Source organism: Rhododendron vialii, chromosome 2a (genome assembly GCF_030253575.1).
Source record: "Rhododendron vialii isolate Sample 1 chromosome 2a, ASM3025357v1".
In the NCBI taxonomy this organism is placed as follows: Eukaryota; Viridiplantae; Streptophyta; class Magnoliopsida; order Ericales; family Ericaceae; genus Rhododendron; species Rhododendron vialii.
In genome coordinates this window covers 35082218-35101661 of record NC_080558.1, presented here as the reverse complement: position 1 = coordinate 35101661, position 19444 = coordinate 35082218, and the positions used below count along the sequence as shown (strand labels likewise).

The window sequence follows — 19444 nt, the reverse complement described above, 5'->3', positions numbered from 1 at the left end:
GGAGTCCTTTACCGTCCTCCACGCACACACTGGGTACTGTACCGTATTTAGGATCCTTTACCGTATCCCAAATACTGTACCCCGGAGTCCTTTACCATCCTCCACACACACACTGGGTACTGTACCATATTTAGGATCCTTTACCGTGTCCCAAATACTGTACTCCGGAGTCCTTTACCGTCCTCCACACACACACTGGGTACTGTACCATATTTAGGATCTTTTACCGTATCCCAAATATTGTACCCGGAGTCCTTTACCGTCCTCCACACACTCTGAGTACTTTACCGTACTCAGGGTCCTTTACCGTTCCCCAACTCAACTAAAGGTACTTTACCGCACCAAGTCCTTTACCGGCACCTAACATCCTCAATCAACTTTACCATTTTATCCTTTACTTAACCACGTCTACGTGTTCACTACTCGAAACCACCCATGAACCCAAGTCCATTCCAGCACGTTCAACATGATACAATCAATCAACAGCTCAAACATGATACATTTCAGTGAGACAACAATATAACAATTGATATGTGTAAATAATTAAACTCATAAGAGATTTGGATTGGGCCAATGCCTTTTGGGGTTACTTATAATTTCCATCCAACAATTCAGTTCATTTGAAATTTTATTAATTTAGGTTGTTCAGTAGAAATTTTGTACACTTCAAGATAATTTGATAACTTTATGATTCAAACTATATCTAAAGATTTTATGTGTGAGAAAATAGACTTTAGGTTTATTTATAATATTACAATAAAATATATAATGATCACTGTACATTTTGTTTTATACCTTAATTAGGCTTCTGCGTGGTCTCGATGCACATTACCTACTTCCATGAGTAAATTGTATTAATACAAAGAAAGTTTTAACCTGAACCAACTGTTCAGAGATTTCATCATTATAGACTAGCATTTGTTAAATTCTTATTATTAACTACAAGCTTCTTAGGTAACCTTTTTACTTTAGGAAAACTAGAACCACTATTAATAATTACCAAATTACCTTATTATTAGTTAGTGGACGGGGTGACACCATTTATGTGCCAATATATTATCAAAGTTTATAATGCAAAATATACTTCACTAATTATATAGTAGAGTTCATAATTAGTTCACTATCACGTACAGTAGAGTTCCCATTAAACAAATCTCCAGTTAGCAATTATACTTCACAAATTAGTTCATAATATACTCGATCGCAACATGCTTTGCTCCACGCTATATATTCCGATGGAAAAGAAAAGTGATACGCAACAATCGAATTTCGCAATGAACAACTACATACGAATATACTTAGGAGAAAGTAGGGGAGCGATTATTCTACCTTAAATCTAGCCGAAAAAGCGGATACTAGTTTGCGGACGATTTCGGTAAAATGAAAAAGATTGTGGCGGTAGCGGGGGACTCGGGGCTAATTGGAAGGTGGTTTGTGGATGCTTGGTGATGTAGTGATTGATTGGGAACCTGAATATGATGTACGGAGGAATTTTATGTAGAAATCCGTCTCTCTCTCTCTCTCTCTCTCTCTCTCTCTCTCTCTCTCTCTATTTTAGACTCAATAATAGAATTGGGAGTGAAATAATATACTGGTGTTCAATTTTCGAATTTATGTGGGTATGTATAATGAGAGAGAATAAGGTAATGAGAATGTGAGAGGATAAGTATTGAAGTGGTAGAATGGGGAAGCAGATTGAATGAAAGAGATACTGATAATGATAAAAAGATAGGGGACAAGTGCCACATTTGGGGGGAGGTTTCAATTCTAATGTATGTGCACGCATGTATGTACATGGTGAGAATGTATCGGGACGCGTGTATGTATAGGATGAGAGAGAGAAGTGGAGAGTTAGTTTGAATAGAGTTCTAGTTAGGATTAAGATAAGATATGAATATGAATCCCTAATTCCCTGTATATCTAAAGTTTAAATATATATCTTATACAATAGTGCAAATAATATCAATTGTACATATAATAACATATTTTAATTATTCAATCTAACAAATTATTGAATTAGAAATTTAACAATATAAATTTGTATAAAAAAAATTGGGTCAAAAATCCAGGTCGTTACATTCACATAAGACAAGGTTGTTCTTACAGCTAGCCATAAAGGAGATTGAAGCTGAGGGTAGGAGAACGACACAAGTTTCCAACAATTCGCTGCGCAACATTGCTGCAGAGATCAGCGCTATGACTAGAGAAGTGATCAATCTCAAGCAATGTAAGAATCGGTATGGCGTCTTAAAACGAGATTGACAAGCATGGATGTTACTAGCTAATTCGAGAAGAGGTGCAACGGGCCTGGGTATGAATCCAGTCACGAGTACTTTCACAGCACTCGACCATTTTTGGGCTAACCTAATTGCGGTAAACACTTTCTCCAATCCAGAAGCTTTTATTCATATATTTTTCTTGCATAACATATGTGCATGACAACAGATTAGAATTTTTACTTGGTTAAACACTTTCTCCAATCCAGAAGCTTTTGTTCATAAGTTTTTCTTGCATAACATATGTGCATGACAACAGATTAGAACTTTTACTTGGTTAAACACTTTCTCCAATCCAGAAGCTTTTGTTCATAAGTTTTTCTTGCATGACAACAAATTAAAACTTTTACTTGGTTAAACACTTTCTCCAATCCAGAAACTTTTATTCATATGTTTTTCTTGCATAACATATGTGCATAACAACAGATTAAAACTTTTACCAGGTTAAATAACAATTAAGGTGAAGCAATATAAGGAAAGACAAATCTCTCAATGATAAAATATTCATTTTGCAAGTTTAGCTCATCTCTTCCACGGTCTAGTGTATCTAAAATGAGTATAGTTTCTTTAGTCTCTATGTTATAAAAGAAGTTTTATATTTTTCTCTTTCTGGTTTCTCCAATTCTCTTCTACTTTTGCTGATTAAAGTAATGGGGTCCCTTTTTCTGTTTTGCCTTGCTGTAAACCATTGATTGTATGCTACTTTTGCCCAGTCTTCACATGGCAACAGTGAAGTCTCCCATGCCTTACATGTTTTTGACCAATAAATGATTTTGAAGGACCAGAGATCACATGCCAAATAGTGAAGTCTGCCATGCCTTACATATTTTTTACCAATAATGGTATTGAAGGATCAAAGTTCACATGCCAAACAGTGAACCCTGTCCCCAATATTACTCCAGGACCATAATGTAAAAGGAGGAACAAGGCAATTGGATAATAGATTTGTCTACTGTGTTGGCCTTGATTTTTTATTTTCCATTTCACCTTTTGCAGTCTTTTCAGGCTTTTAAGAGTGTCATTTGCTTTCTCAACTCACCCGGGGTTATAAAAATATGGTAAAATGCATGCAATATTATTCAACCACAAGTTGAAATCAAATATCATTTTCAAGTTCCAGGTTTCTTAGATGGCAAACAATTTTTACAAAAAATCCAGGTGGCGACTCTTGCAAATTTTCAATAAATCTAAGAACGGGCAACGCGCGGGGAGCCCTCGAAAAAAGGGGTCTCTCAAGCTCTGGTAGCCCACAACATGGATAATCCGTTGAGTACTCCCATGGTGTTCGATCACTTAATGTTAACAAGGATCTCTTTCGTCATTTTAAAGAGGGAGAAGACATTCTTGGTCCTGAAGGACCATATATGAGTGCAATTGGTCCACTTATGTATTTGGCAAATTGTACATGACCAGATATAGCATTCTCGGTCAATTTATTGGCTCGATACAATTTTGCTCCAACTCAGGCGGCATTGAAAAGGAATTAAACACATATTCCGTTACCTTCGGGGAACGGTTGATTTGGGCTTGTTTTATTCAAAAGGATCGACATCTCAATTAATCGGATATGCAGATGCTGGTTATTTATTGGATCCAAATAAAGCTCGATCACAAACTGGATACATTTTCACATGCAGTGATGCTGCCATTTCGTGGCGTTCTGTGAAGCAAACGTGACTGCTACTTCTTCTAATCACTCTGAAATCATCGCAATTCATGAAACAAGTCATGAATGTGTTTGGCTGAGATCAATATTTCAACACATTCGGGAGAAATGCAGATTGTCGAACAATTTTGTATGAAGATAATGCCGCATGTATCAAGCAGATCAAAAGTGGTTATATCAAAGGAGACATAACTAAACACATATCGCCAAAATTCTTTTATACCCATGACCTCCAAAAAAGCGATGACATTGATGTTCAACAAATACGCTCTAGCGACAATCTAACAGACTTATTCACTAAGGCATTACCAGCTACAATGTTCAAGAAGCTGGTAGCCAATATCAGAATGCGTCAACTCAAAAATTTATCATGCACTATTGAGGAGGAGTCAAACACTTGAAGATTATTTACCGCGTGTACTCTTTTTCCTTCGCCAAAGATTTTTTCCCATTGGGTTTTTCTTGGCAAGGTTTGAACGAGGCATATGTTTAATATTTTGTCATCCAAGGAGGAGTGTTGTGAAATTAATAGTTAACAAAATGTAAGTAATGATGAAAGCCATAAGTTTCAGCGAATTAAGTTTACAAAAAACGCAGTTGTAACAGGCGTATTAAATATACGTTTGTAACTTGTAATCTTTGGTTCTTATAAAGACAGAATGGAAATTGCAATGAATGGGAAAAAACAGAAGTATCTGATTGATCCTGTAGATCAATTGTATTTCTGATAAGTTCCAAAATAATTATATTTGACATTTGTTGTGTTATTATTGTCCTTATTTTATGTTCTGTTCTTTTGTTATTACATTAATTTTATATCAGTTAGTCTTTTTTTATTTGTTTTCCTAACTCTGTGACTGTTATAAGTTGAACCCCTCTTTTTCGGTTGGGTTGCCTTCGTGTAACCAAGGTAATTAGCCTCAACAGTCGTGAAGTTTGATGGAGTTGGTGCATAACAAATTCTTTATTGCAGAATGACTTTGATTGTGCTCTAATGTAGACGCCCCATTTTTTCCGCAAACTCCCGTTCACGTGATTTTCTTTTAATCCTGCTAAATAATCTTTTCTTTTTTGATCTTTTATTTCTTCACAGGGAAAAATAGTTGATAATTTTTTATATATATATTATCATGAACATTATTATCTTACATAGAAACTCACTTTCTAGAAATTGAAAGACTATATGAAAATAAATCTTACTTGAAAAGTTTTGGATTCAAGCAAGTTGGATCAAAGCGATTTGATGAACACATATGTTCGAGCCATGCTTTTAGGCATGGGCATGCACTAGTATATTTATGCTCTCATACAGGTCTAAAACTGCTAATACAATTTGTAGTATGTGCATAAATATGTTCATATACGTATAAAATGATAAAAACATATATATACATACAGTCCTGTTCTGGTCAGGACTCCCGGACCAAACCTCCCATCTGCACTCAACTTATAAGCCGTTGGATTTAATCCAATGGCTTGGAATAAAATCCAGCCCAAAGCCTCCCACGCGCTATTGTTCCCCTTCTCATTTCCCTTTTTTTACTTCAAACGTGTAGAGAGAGAGAGGAAGCGAGCCAGAGCTCCGCCCGACGCACGACGACGACGACGAACACTCTGAGGTATCTCTCTCACTCTCTATCTCTCGCTCTTTCTCTGTTGAATCTCGAATCTCGACGAAACCCGTGACCCTATTTCTTTCTTGTTGTAAAAGCAGAAACATGAAAAAGAAGAAGAAGATTGAAGAGAAGATCGAAGAAGAAGAACTGGACTGAAGAGAACAACGAACGACTGGTATCTTTCTCTCTCAATCTGTTTCGTACCAGAAATTTGGGCATAATGGTTCAAACCAGATGGGGTATTAAGGCATTCTCTCTCTCTCTCTAGCTCGTTCTCTCTCTCCCCATGTCGATTAGGGCTGTTTTTTCAGAAACTCGAAATTAGGGGTTTTTTTTTCCTTTTGCTCGATTAGGGTATAAGAAACCACATCCATGATAGTGTGTTATCCGTGATTGCCCAAATTGTTAATCATTTCCCTATTCTTAATTAGTGGGATTCAATTAGTTGATCCATGCATGTCCCAGTGCAACTAATGTAAGAGTAATAGGCATTTAAAGTGTGTCTCTGTGTGGATAAGTGAGCAATGGTATTCACCAAGAAGTCCTCTTTGAACAATTTCACCACACCTGTACATCTCAACAAAATAAAACCTTCTGTACCTTCCAAGATTTTATAGTCTGAACCTACCAAAAAGCTAATGGTTGGAAGAGTTATGTTAATTTTCTTGATCAGTATTACATTAACCGGCCATTGTATATATCTCTTCATCCTTTAAAAATGAAGCCCTAATCTGTGGAGATAATCTAAGATTCGAGATTCAACAGAGAAAGAGCGAGAGATAGAGAGTGAGAGAGATACCTCGGAGTGTTCGTCGTTGTGCGTCGGGCAGAGCTCTGGTTCGTCGTTCGTCGGGCTCTGTTGGTTCGCCCCTCTCTCTCTCTACGCATTTGAAGGACAAAAAGGGAACTGAGAAGGGGAACATTAGTGCGTGGGAGGCTTTGGGCTAGATTTTATTTCCCAGCCGTTGGATTAAATCCAATGGCTTATAAGTTGGGTGCGGATGGGAGGTTTGGTCCGGGAGTCCTGACCAGAACAGGACTGTATATACATAAGGCCCCATTCCACAACATTTTCTTAAAAAATAAGTACTCATTCCGTCCCTTTTTAAGTGTCCTGCTTCGTAACTCCAATTTATTAAAAAGATATCATCATTATACATTTCACATCAATTTTTTCTTCTACTTTCTCTACTTACTTATCATCATTACACTTTTACTCACTAACTTTTCAAAATGAAATCTACTTTTAGGGACAAAATAGACAATACACCAACTTTTATCCACTAACTTTACAAAATGGACACTTATTAAGGGACAGCCCAAAATGGAATACTGAACTCTAAATAAGGGACGGAGGGAGTACTTATTTCACATTTTTAAACTCAAAAATAATGTAAATGGAAAATAATTTTTTAATTTTTTTTTGCACCATATAAAATATCTCAATGAGATATATCAAACAAGATTTATATTGATAAAAAAATTATTTACATAAACATATAATTTTTGAGCTTGAAATTGCTTTCTTAAAAAATAAGTACGTTTTCCGTTCGGCTAAATAAGCCATTTTGGTTTATTTTTTGTCCTTATTCAATTTTTTTTCATATTTGTTAGTTTATCGTCAATTTTTTGTGGATTATTACATCATCATGACGAGAGGAATCTAAAAAGTAAAATTTTTTGATTGAAATCCAATTTTTTTTTGAATAAAGACGAAAAAAATGGCAAATTGGCTTATTTTTGTCTTTATTCAAAAAAAATTGAATTTCGATCAAAATTTTTTACTTTTTAGATTACTCTCGTCATGATGATGTAATAATTCCTAAAAAATTGACGATAAACTAACAAATACGAAATTTGAATAAGGACAAAAAATAAGCCAAAGTGGCTTATTTAGCCGAACGGATTAGGATCAAGTGAGGGATCCCAATAAACCAAAAAATGCGGGCTGCTGCTGTACGCCGTTGGATCTCATCCAACGACTGGAATTTTAAAAAGAACTTGGCGGGTAAAATGGGGGAGATAGGTCGGGTTTCATGGATGGGTCCAGGTTATAACAAAGGGAGACTTAAAAATCCATCCTTGAAGCCTTAGAGACTTATGTTTTCATCCTGCCCTTTTAAATGACTTATGTTTTCATCCTTTCCCCTTTTTTAATATCTTTAATGCCTTTACTCTATGTTTCTATGTATATATATATATATATATATATATATATAAAGTTGAAAAAGGGGACGATAACATAAATCTCCCCGTCCTCGCACGAATCTCATCAATCTCCGGCTTCCAGTCCCCCAAAAATTTCGCACTCCTATCCCTACAATTTCGACATAGATAGTAATCATCCATATCCATCTGTAACAGAAACCCCAATCAACTTTTGGGCTCCATATTTTCGTAAAACCCTAAACTGTAGAACCCCAATCGAGTTCGTCATCCATTGTTGCGAATCCCGGTGGAGAAGAATGGCGAATGCATTCCCCGATTCTTTCCGAGCGGACTCCGGCCACCGAGTATGGCAACACCGAACGACTCCTACACCAAGTACGGCGGCAACATATCAATTTCAGAGATCTAATTGGAAACAACACGGCTGTGATCTTCATTTCCTTGTACGTACACGACGAAAATCGATCGTACTCGTCGATATATTCGTTCTTGTGGTACTACAAATGTTGCTAGTTGCTACTAACCTGGTAACTCTTGTTGCTACTTGGGATTTCTATTGTTGCTGCCTTCTGCTACCTCTTTTGGTGTCTTCATATGGTTGATGACAATCAACCATCCTTCGCAGCTGAAGCAACTGGGTGAGAAAAGGGGGACGAACTTGACTCGGCTACGTCGGCGATTGGATTTTGTTTAGTTTTATTCTATTTCATGGTAAATTATTTACTTCATTTACCATGAAATATGTTTGTCTATATTCTTACCATTTCGTGGTTAATTATTTGGATCGTTTATCATGAAACTATTTCATGGTTAATTATTTGGACCGTTTACCATGAATCGAATCTTTGAAATATGTCTGTTTTTCATGGCAAATCATTTGCAGAAGATGATCAATATTGCATGTATAATTGTTCATCGAAATCATGTTCGCATCACGGTGTATTACGTACAAGCAGATGAGTTATTATAGTGGTTTTTGAATTCATGGTAGATTAGTTGTAGTAGTTACCATGAAATAGGTATTGGCCAACCAGATATGATAAACTGACCATATTTTATGAAATTAACATAATAAGTTGACTATATTTTTGCATGTATTGATTATGTTAAAATGCCCATGTATTAACCAAAAAGGTTATTTTTTTAATTCATCTTATTCCATGAAATATGGTTAAATTACCATCAAAACATGTGTTATCGTGATTAGTGTTTCATGGTTAAATTACCATGTCGATTTCAATGTTTCATAATCATTCGTAATCTAGCTAGAAACCGATTTAATGAACATGACATACTCCCAAAATATTATCATTGAAATATAAAAATAATCAATCATATTAAAATTTCCAAAAAATATGTACTGTGATTGTTTTGATGCGATTTAATTTGAAGTATAAAAGTAATAGGATAAAAAAAATTAAAAGTAATCAATCATATTTAAATTTACAAAATCCCACTGAATTAGGAAAACAATCCAATCCAGTCCCACTAAATTGGAAAAATAATCCAATCCAATCCCACTAAATTAGGGAAGCAATATAACATAATATATGTATATCATAGTGAAAAGGGTAAGATAGGTAATTCACACACTAAAAGGATGAAAATATAAGCATGAAAAAAGGACAGGATGATTTCTTACATGGCATGTATAAAGAGGATGGATATTTAAATATTCCCGTAACAAAACCCTGAACTCCCCCGTTCGGCTTCCATTCTACGCGTTAGAGAGAGAGACGAGAGAGAGAGAGGACGAACGAAGAAGAAGAAGAAGCAGCAGACGAAGGAAGGAGAACGAACCACACCACCAAGGTTTCTCTCTCTCTCTCTCTCTCTCGATCATCTCTGGATTTTCTGCGATTTAGGGCTTCGAACCAGATTTAGGGCTTTGTTTGGTTCGAACTAAAAAGCCCTGTTCGTTCTCTCTCTCTCTCTCGAATCTGTATTTTTGTCATCTCTGGTTCGATTCAGAAATTAGGGTTTTGGGTTAGTGACATTAGGTCTCTCTCCCTCTCTGTGGTTCGATTTCAATTTGTGAAACCCAGCAAAAGGATTTCGAGGATTTCAATTTGGGTATAATACGTTGCTGTGATATTTTCTTTTCTTGTTTGGAAATATGGTTCTGAACTACCTTAGAGTATTATGGTAGTTCTACCTTGGTAGGTCATTGGCGATGGTAGGATTGTTATGAAAAATTGCAGCGATGAAATCAAAATCGAAAGGAGGTCATGATATAGTATTTAAAATATCTGATTGTGCTGGGGTTTTTTTTTATTGGCTCTGATTGTGCTGGTTAGAGGGGAAGAATTCCGAATTCCACTTAATTCTTCGTGTTCCTTGCTCTGACTAGTTGTTGGAGAAGAGAAAAACAGGATTCGTTACCTGCTACGTTTTCTACTATCTGGCCATCCAAAAGTTTGAACATCCTGTTCAATACTTGTATACTTGTTATAGGTCGAGCATTTACGTTTTCATGAGCACAACACTGAAGGTTGTGAACCGTGTAGAGTACTTGCTTTCTCATGTTTTACAAAACAACCAGAGTAGTAGAATTTTTTGCTGTTTATGACTATTTGATCTATGTTAAGATATATGTAAGGTAGTTGGTTTGCTATACTATTATGTTCTTTTCCATGTGATATTTCGTTTGTGTGAGTTGTAAGTATATCTTTTGGCTAACGGAGGAATGATTACAAGCTAGCATACAAATATCATGATATGTTACACTCTCTTCTTCTAGTGGTCTTCGAGTCTTGTTCCATTTTCTGACTTCTTTTTTTTCAAAAAGGAGAGTGCCATAAATATGCACGTACTTACTATATACTGTATCGTAATTTTTTTTCAAGACAATATAAGTTCTTGACCATTGGACTTTGTGTCGGCGAACATCTAGGCAAATGATAATCCATAGCGGAGATGGCAGTCAACATAAAGCAAAACAAATAAACATATTGCTGCATGAAAAAATCAAACTCCAAACTTGGGACTACAACTGCTGAATAACGTATGCACACCATCTAAATATTTGCATGGTTTACCAACCTACACTAAACGCAACTAGGAAGTGTTAGGAACTCAGACAACAGTGTATAACAGTGCAGTTGTTACTGTGAATGAATTTTCTATAAAAAATGAAGACTTGAAAAAAGACTTGGAAATTCTGCCATCAAATGAGCATAACCAAGCCAATATCAGAGCATCAAGTGAAAAGTCAATGATCCACCTCCCAATTAGTTAACCATTTGAACCACCTCATGAAACTAGACCCCATTAAGCTCATCCAAACATCTTGATGTAATCGAGTAATAGCAACTTTTGTGTACGGAATCATAGGCCTCTGATCGAGTGTGTTGGGACCCACATGTCCAGTGTAGATGGAGTCAACTCCGTCACGGTTTTTTGATTTGTTTACCATCATTCATTTGATTTAGCTAAAATCTCCTCTCTTATAATTGTAAAACGTCCAGGTTTTGGCATTGACTTTGACCTTTTAGAAATCAACGGCTCCTTTCAAAAAATTTATATAATCACTTCACTTATTGGCACAATTTGAATTGGTTTTGTACTATTCAGAACCTGACCTTGCGGTATGGATATTCGTTTCTTTATTTAATTAAAGACTTGTAACTTTTACTCACGTGCTCGGGTCGTGCGAAATCAGGGCGTGACAGAGAATATCAGAGAGCAATGGACGAAAGGCCTTCTGCTAAGAGATGGCTTCCTCTTGAAGCTAACCCTGATGTCATGAACCAGGTACCTCTCTCTCTCTCTCTCTCTCTCTCTCTCATCCGTAGTTTTGTACTTATTTCGTATTTGGTTTGGATTTGAACTCCGTTTGCTTTCTTACGATACGAAATGAAGGGAACCTAACACGCCTAACAACCACCGCAACAACAACCCCTCCGATTCCGCCTTCGACTTCACTGACGACGACTCCAACAACCCCGACGACTCCTCCTCCTTCCGCCTCATCGACGGCAAGCCCCCTCCCTGCCCCCGCTTCGGCCCCAAATGGCGCTTCAACCACCATCACCACCACCGCAACCAAAACCAGCTCCCCCAGCACCGCGATGAGGAAGTCAAGGCTAAAAAGCGCAAGGCCGAAAAAGAACGCACCCGCCACTACCACCAGAACTACCGCTCCAGCAGCGACCACGACCACCAGTGCCGCGAGGCCGCCTCGCTGAAATCCTCCGTCGACATTCAGCCCGAGTGGAACATGCTCGACCAGATCCCCTTCTCCACCTTCTCCAGGCTCTCCTTCTCTGTCCCAGACCCTAAGGTCCTACTCCTCTGCGGCACCCTCGAGTTCTACGACCGCTCCTATGAGTTTATCGAAGAACTCCTGCCCCTAGAGCGCTTAAAAAACTGCAACTTCTTCAAGGTCACCACCACCGACCATCCGGTCATCCGTCGCCTCGTCAATGAGGATAAAGCCACCGTATTCGCCACCGACTCGATTTTATCAACCCTCATGTGCGCTCCCAGGTCTGTTTACTCATGGGATATTGTTATTCAGCGTGTTGGTAATAAGTTATTCTTCAATAAACACGATGGGTCCCAGCTGGACTTGCTTTCCATTCACGAGACCTCCTAGGAGCCCTTGCCTGAGTCAAAAGGAGGATATTAACTCGGCGCACTCGTTATCTGTCGAGGCGGCTTATATAAACCAGAATTTCTCCCAGCAGGTTCTTATTAGGGATGAGAATAAGGTGGAGTTTGAAGAAGGAAACCCGTTTGCAAACGAGGGGGAGTAGTTGGCGTCAGTGGCGTATAGGTACAGGAGGTGGAAGCTGGATAATGATATGTATTTGGTGGCGAGGTGTGAGGTGCAGAGTGTGGTGGAGGTGAATAACAAAGAGTGTGAGAGATAGAATTGCGAAAACCAGTTCTTGCTATTGAATCAAAAGCAAATGAACTCAGGGGGCACCTATGAGAGTGAGACATTGTATTGTGTCTAAACTCTAAACAAAACTAAAAACAAAGAGTGTTTAAGGTTTTTAATCCCTAACTCAACCAAGTTTCGCCAAACCAATCGGATTTAATTGATGGAGGTTGTTCCATAGTCGGTTATGCAGTTTGATCAGCGGTTGAACATAGGGTTGGGGTTTTCTTGAACAATTAATGTAGAAATTCACTTTGTTGACTATATGGATTTGCATAAACTATGCAGAAGTTCTTGATTCAGTTCAGCTGTGAATGTTGCCAATGGTAGGTAAATGTTTGAGTATAGAATGTAAGAGATTTTATTAAATTCCTTTGGAAATAGAACATGATATTTTTGTTTGGTGGATGAGAAGTCGTATATATGTTCAAATTGGTTTTTACTTTTACAGAAATTACGAAACAAAATAAAACTTCGAGTTGATGGCAAGAAATATGCTAGGTTTATGTCCGGCATGATTTATTTGATTTTGTCATGGAGCAGTTCCTTTGGGGCCTCGGGCTTCGTGAGGATGAGGCAGAGTGCTACGATGTATATGGATTGGACGAGGATCTCTTGGAAATGGTCCCAAAACCTGTTCTTGCTGTTGTGTTTCTTTATCCGTTGACGGCCAAGGTGTGTTGTTTTTGAAATCCATATTTGCGCTACTTATGCTTTTGAGATTTTGTGGACTTTAGCCCTTTGAGTGATGTGTTATTGACATGATTGCATGGGTTGACCTGAAAGAAGTGGTTTTTGGCTTTCAGACTGAAGAAGAGAGAATACTTCAAGATAGTGAGATGAAGGTAAAGATTTGGTGACATAATGTGTTCTACTAGAAGGGTGAAACTTTTGTTTTGTCCAAGGTGCTGCCTTTTTGTTGATCGTCTCTTCTCACTTGTTTGCAAGCAATTGGTATGGTAAATGATTGGAAATTGGAGTTTTAGCTCTCAAATTGAACACTGCATACCTCCGTTAGGTACTCAGGCTCTTGTTGCTGTGATAGACATTGATAATGAAATTTTGAGTTTAGAGAAAAAGCTCAACATTGATGTTTCTTGGCTTAATAAATCGAATAGCTTTCCCAAATTTATTCTTCTTTCAGTTTCATTCTAACTTTCTCCAGATCGATTAATTTCATATTCTAACTTTTGTCGACAACTAGGCCCATTTTTTAAACATGTTTGCTCATTTTTCGTTATTTTATGCCATGACAAACATGTAGCCCTCTCAGGAAGTCTCCATTGTAATTGACAGATCGTGGTTACAACTGTTTGATGTACCCTTGTGATGTAGGACAAGAGAGGTTTAGGGTTTTTTTGTTGAATGGAAGACAGTGCTAGGGCTCAACAAAATAGGAGAAACACAATCAAAACAGGGATGTGAACAGTACCCATGAACAGTAACAGGGCAGATAGTAAAAACACAAACAGAATAGAAGAGAAAAGAAGAAGAAGAAGAAGAAAGCTCTAGGAATCACTCCTAGAGTGTTGAGGCATCACACCTAGGGTTTGATTGCATCACACAATCCAAAAATAGGCTTCAAAAGCTCAAAAATTTCTCATAATTTGCAACTCCCTTAAATTGGAAGCATTACGTTGCTTTTATAGACTTGAAGAATTCCTAAACCAACTTTGACTTCTAAATCTGTTTGTTACTAAAAATGATTCACAATAAAATAAACCCACTAAATAGCTTGACCCATAAAACAACCCACGGGCAACCCCTACAGCCCATGTACGGAAAACCAAAATACCCCTATTCTTAAAATTTCCCAGCAACATTCATATTCAATAGTAACGTAAATAAGACTCTACTACGACTCTTTGTTTGACTATTCATGCTATCTTTAGGTCCCATCTTGAGATCATACGAATTTCCGTATCTTGCCGCTTCCTTGAATTTACTTTTCCTTGAGCCTTTCACAGCCTCCATCACCTTGCAATTCATAGTTGGTTAGATGCTGTAAACCACATTCTAACCTCCCGTCTTTCGGAATAATTTAGTGATATTTAAAAGAGTTTAGCGTAGCTATCTCTTGATTAGCGAGTTTGACTCTCTTTGGCCTCAATTTTCATTCAAAGGGCAACTCAACAAAAAAGATGTGTGAGTAAATGTGGAATAAGTTTTTTGGAATGAACAAGAGGCCATAATAAGCTTGTCAAGTGCTTCGAAAGCTCTTATGCCTCAACAAAATGAACTTTTTGTCTAGTGTCGAGATCACAATCTTTTAGCAAGGCTAAATTTAGATTGAGCGAGTACAATTAACAAGAGAAGAGGGGAAATGTGATTTGTAGCTATTGACAATAACTTGAACTAGTAATTAGATTTATACCTTACATTTTTTTTCTGACAATTACCACTAGAAAACTGCATCGAACTTGCTGCAATTATGAGAACAATGGCTGGTACGCTATAAACTACTACTAAAGTCTTAGAACTTGAACAAAGACAAGTTTGGTTGTTGGCGTGATGATTGAATGTGTGTTTTCCCTCAACTTGTCCTTCTATTTTAGACAACTTTGACGGTCAGATTGGCTGGCAACTGCTTTAAATTGTCGTAATGGCACTAGTCCTATCTGTCATGGAAGTTTATCTCTCCTTTGGCTGCCACCAGTGCCAGATCTCCCTCTTATTCTTCCTTTTCCTTGTGCAATTACGCGGGAGGGAAGTCTTTCCAGTGGAGTACCATGTTTGAACCTTGTTAAGGAGAAATGATAAAATGCTTTTGGAGTTTGGATACTAGTAGATTGTTGTCAATGTATGCTTTTTGTGAAAAGATCTGATTAAAAGATTAGATTCGGTATCTAAGTGAGGAAAAAACGTTTGGGGTGCGGGGCAATTATTGGCCTGTAGTGAATCTAGTGATGCAAAGGAGGGTGTATATGTATATGATGAAAAACTATTCAGAAAGGTGTGTTTCCATGCGCTTTTTACTAGAATGATTTCTTTTGCCTAATAAGGTTCATGGATATCTTTTTGAATAATCTTGTATAATCAGTATGGTTTAGCCGTATGGGGACTAGCTTGAAATTTTTTATTCAAAACGATAGTGCCGTCTAGAGAGATATACATGAAGTTCAGCGAATTCTCATTAGTCCCGCATTATTTCTAGCATACAGAAAGAAGTTAGCATGTTGGTCCTTCTATAACATAGTAACTCTACTTTGCCCCCTCCGAAATGTGAATAGTTTTACCTCACCCACCACAAAATTCGTGGGTCCGCTATCGGCCCCCTTCCAACACGCTATTTTTTACACCTTGTATGAGATCATTCATACTATTCACCTGAATGTTTTACTTAAAAGCCATTACTCTCTTTTTTTAACAGTCTATTATTTTGGCTAGCCTTTATCATCTTCATCCATTTGTGCCAACCTGTCTGCAGGAGCCTACCTGTGGAGTTTACTTCATGAAACAAACTGTGGGAAATGCTTGCGGAACAATTGGACTTCTGCATGCTGTTGGGAATGTTGCCTCTGAGATAAACCTTGGTAAGTTACCTGACAGATATTTTGTTCATATGTCGTTGGCCATTGGGGGTTATAACTGGGCCAAAACAAATTTTTTGTTCCGTCAGTTTTTTTTACTTTCTTCTTCTATCAAATGCTGTTGCCTGTCCAAGTGATCACTGATGAGTCTGTGATATACCTTTTTGGCATTTCATTGTTTTCAGTTGAAGAGTCTTTCTTGGACAGATTCTTCAAATCTACTGCAAACATGGATCCATTGGAGGTTTTATCTCTGTCTGATCATTTTCTTATCAATAATTTGAAATCTTGATGAGAGATTTATGCAGTTTATCGTAACTTACGTATTTAATGTTGCAATCTTTTGTAGCGTGCAGCATTCCTTGAAAAGGACAGGGAAATGGAAGTAGCTCATTCTTTAGCTGCTACTGGTGGTGAAACTGAGGTATGTTTCAGTTGGTGACTTGCAATTTAAGCAGGTTATTATCATCTTATCCTCGCAGCCACTTTCCAGTTTCCTCAATAGAACATTAGAATGATCCATTATCTTTAATGGGCTTGTTCCGAGGTGAGCCCCATTTTGTTGGTTTCCAACTGTTAAGACTACCAAACAGATCCTTCAAGCTTGGATAGACACTGGTATGATCTAATTTAATCTGACCTTTTTTGGATGGGGTCGATGTTCTTTCATACAGGGTAATTAGAAATTCGCTAGGAGATGTATTCAGCAGAATGAGAAATTCCGTGTGTGGATTGATGTAACGTGTACTTGGAAGGAGGAGTTATTGGAACTATAGGCTGTCAGTAGGTGAATGTAGCTTTTGGGTGCTTTTTTCTATGCTTGGTGGTGCTAATGCTGGAGTATAGGTTAACTCTTGTAGTATACAATCACCAGTGGAGTAATTTTTTGGGCGCACACATACTGAAACTATATGGAGATCTTTATGATGTTAAACTTAAATTTTAGAGACCAAGTTAGCGAAAATGCACTCATTTCGGAGCGTAGAGCGCCAGTGAGTATACCTACTATAGACGCATCTGATACTGGCTGCTACTTATACTTGAATGACTGTTCTGTACGTTATTAAAAAGAAACAGGGTAGCATCCCTGGACAAAACGCAATATTCATGATATTTGGACCACTTTATTTTGTTTTTGTGCTCAAATTTTATTGGTGATGCTTGCTGCTACCATAACGGCGTAACCTCTCATTAAGCTTAGCTCTATTACAATCGTCTTTTATGTGAAATTTCATGGATACTGTCGGAAAGTAGCAATGTTCTCATTCCATCTCCCTTCCATTTACTTGGGACAATTTGTATTTCTGACTTCTTACAATTTTCTTCCTTCAGGTTTCAGAGAATGTGGACACGCATTTTATCTGTTACACCTGTGTGGATGGTAACTACTTTCCGAAATATATTTCCAGTTTCTACAATCTCTTTTAAATGCTTATCAGTCCATATCTCTGCCAGAGAAGACAGGAATGTGAATAACTTTACTGCGTATCAAGCCGAAGACAAAATTTCTGTTTATCAAGATAACATGCTGATGAAAGGTTTATGGTTGTGTATTGCATGATCACTTGAACTGAAGTTTTATTATGAACACCATGATTTTTGACTCATCACTTCACTCAAGGAAGAAATGAAGAGTTGGGAATTAAATGCGTTTGATCATGCTGTTGGTAGCTGAGTCCACATAATAGAGTTTTATTCTGTGCATTTCACCTGACAGGTTCGCAACCGAATATGATTTTGTAGGCCAATTATATGAGCTTGATGGACGGAAGTCGGGACCAATTTCACATGGTCCATCCTCACATGGCAGCTTATTGCAGGTAATTTATTTTGCCAGCTATTGGATCAGATAATACTGTAGTTGCACCTGAAGGTTTAATCTATGGATGTTCTTTGTTGTAGTGGTTGTATGGTTCATATTTCATGCCGTTTGAAATGTTGGGAGTTTTCGTCGTGTGCCTGACATTCCTGTAGGGTTGTTCAAAGAGGTTTATGGTGACACATCCGTTACTGTTTGGACACAGTTTGACTTATTGGTAATATACTATGTTTGATTTCAGGATGCAGCTAAAGTCATACAAGGAGTGATCCGAAACAATCCTGACTCAGTCAACTTCAATGTCATTGCTATTTCAAAGAAATCTGGGGAGCCCTAGTATTGCTGCGATGAGCTCAAATGATCGGTTTCATGCATAGGTTGAGTGTTTTGCTTTACTCACCCGGATCTAGTTGTTTCGTACCTCACCACTTCGTCGTGCTTTCAACACACGGTTGCCAGAATTCAGTACTAAAACTTGTTGCAGTTTTTTTGCGTATGCAAGTTTTTGATTACACTTGTTGCGTTAGGAAAAATAATTTGGTTTTATGAATGTGGTGACTGATGATAACCGACGGCATATGCCTATTCGGCCCTTGAACAATGTTTGGGCCAACTTTGCTGCTTATTTGTAGCTGTGATTATATTGGATAATGATTCCAGGGTTCTACTTAAGAGTGTGTAGGCATGTAAAATTTTGAGCCAATCACAAGTTGCCACGTGTTACGGGACCTAATAAATAGGGCAGGATAAATGGTTAATCAAATGTTGTCATGTGTCTTGAGGTCAAAGGTCAAAGGTCAAAGTTACACAAATTGGTCAATCAAATGGTGTCACGTGTTGAAATGATGCATTTATTGTTTTTATTAAGTCTGGCCATTCAAATTAAGTCACTTGATGAAATAATTAATTCTATTTCTCTTTACATGTAATTATCATTCTTAAAATAAAAAGAAGGATAATTATCAAGTTAAAATAATTGTTTCTTTTACAACAAATAAAGAAATAATTGAAGAGAGATAAATATGGAGTTTGGATCATCCATGACTTTTCATCTCGCATCCTTATAAATTGAAGTGTTTCCTTTCATATTTTTTTTGGGATCATTCCATTTAAGGCATTCAGAGCTCTGAAGATCAAAGCTTCCAAGCCATTAGAATGCTTCAAGTCTAGCCACATCAAACAAAAGGTTCTTCATATCAAAGCTATGAAGAACATTCAAATCAAGTCACCATCGTCTTCTCAAATATTGGAGAGCCATTCGTTTCGAAATCAAACACAGAAATCTCTTTGAAGATTAAAGATTTCAAGCCCTTCAGAACCCTTCAACATCAAGCAAGACGCCTCCTTTGATCAAAGTTTCAAAGCCCTGAAGAACGCTAAAGTCAAATCTCCTTGTCTTTCTACGAAATTGAAGAAGACTTCAAATAGCAATTTGAGACCAAGCTTTTAGAGCCCTCAAATCAATATCTGCAAATCTTTCATC

General features: G+C 37.5%; 1 protein-coding gene and 1 pseudogene across 2 annotated transcripts; both read left to right on the top strand.

Moving 5' to 3' along the window:
* The first annotated feature begins 9431 nt into the window (after nt 1-9431).
* LOC131316230 (ubiquitin carboxyl-terminal hydrolase 3) lies at nt 9432-18633 on the top strand. Of its 2 annotated transcripts, XM_058345534.1 has the most exons (10): nt 9432-9539; nt 11389-11480; nt 13156-13287; nt 13419-13457; nt 16040-16145; nt 16328-16386; nt 16492-16566; nt 17475-17523; nt 17886-17962; nt 18203-18633. In XM_058345534.1, the coding sequence occupies exons 2-10, from the start codon at nt 11415-11417 to the stop codon at nt 18296-18298; spliced, it is 699 nt and encodes a 232-aa protein (XP_058201517.1). In that variant the 5' UTR covers nt 9432-9539; nt 11389-11414; the 3' UTR covers nt 18299-18633. The 2 variants fall into 2 exon arrangements, with proteins under 2 accessions (XP_058201517.1, XP_058201518.1); XM_058345535.1 differs by lacking the exon at nt 13419-13457 and having other exon boundaries at nt 9438-9539.
* LOC131316129 (eukaryotic translation initiation factor 3 subunit D-like) lies at nt 11587-12972 on the top strand (annotated as a pseudogene).
* Nucleotides 18634-19444: the final 811 nt, after the last annotated feature.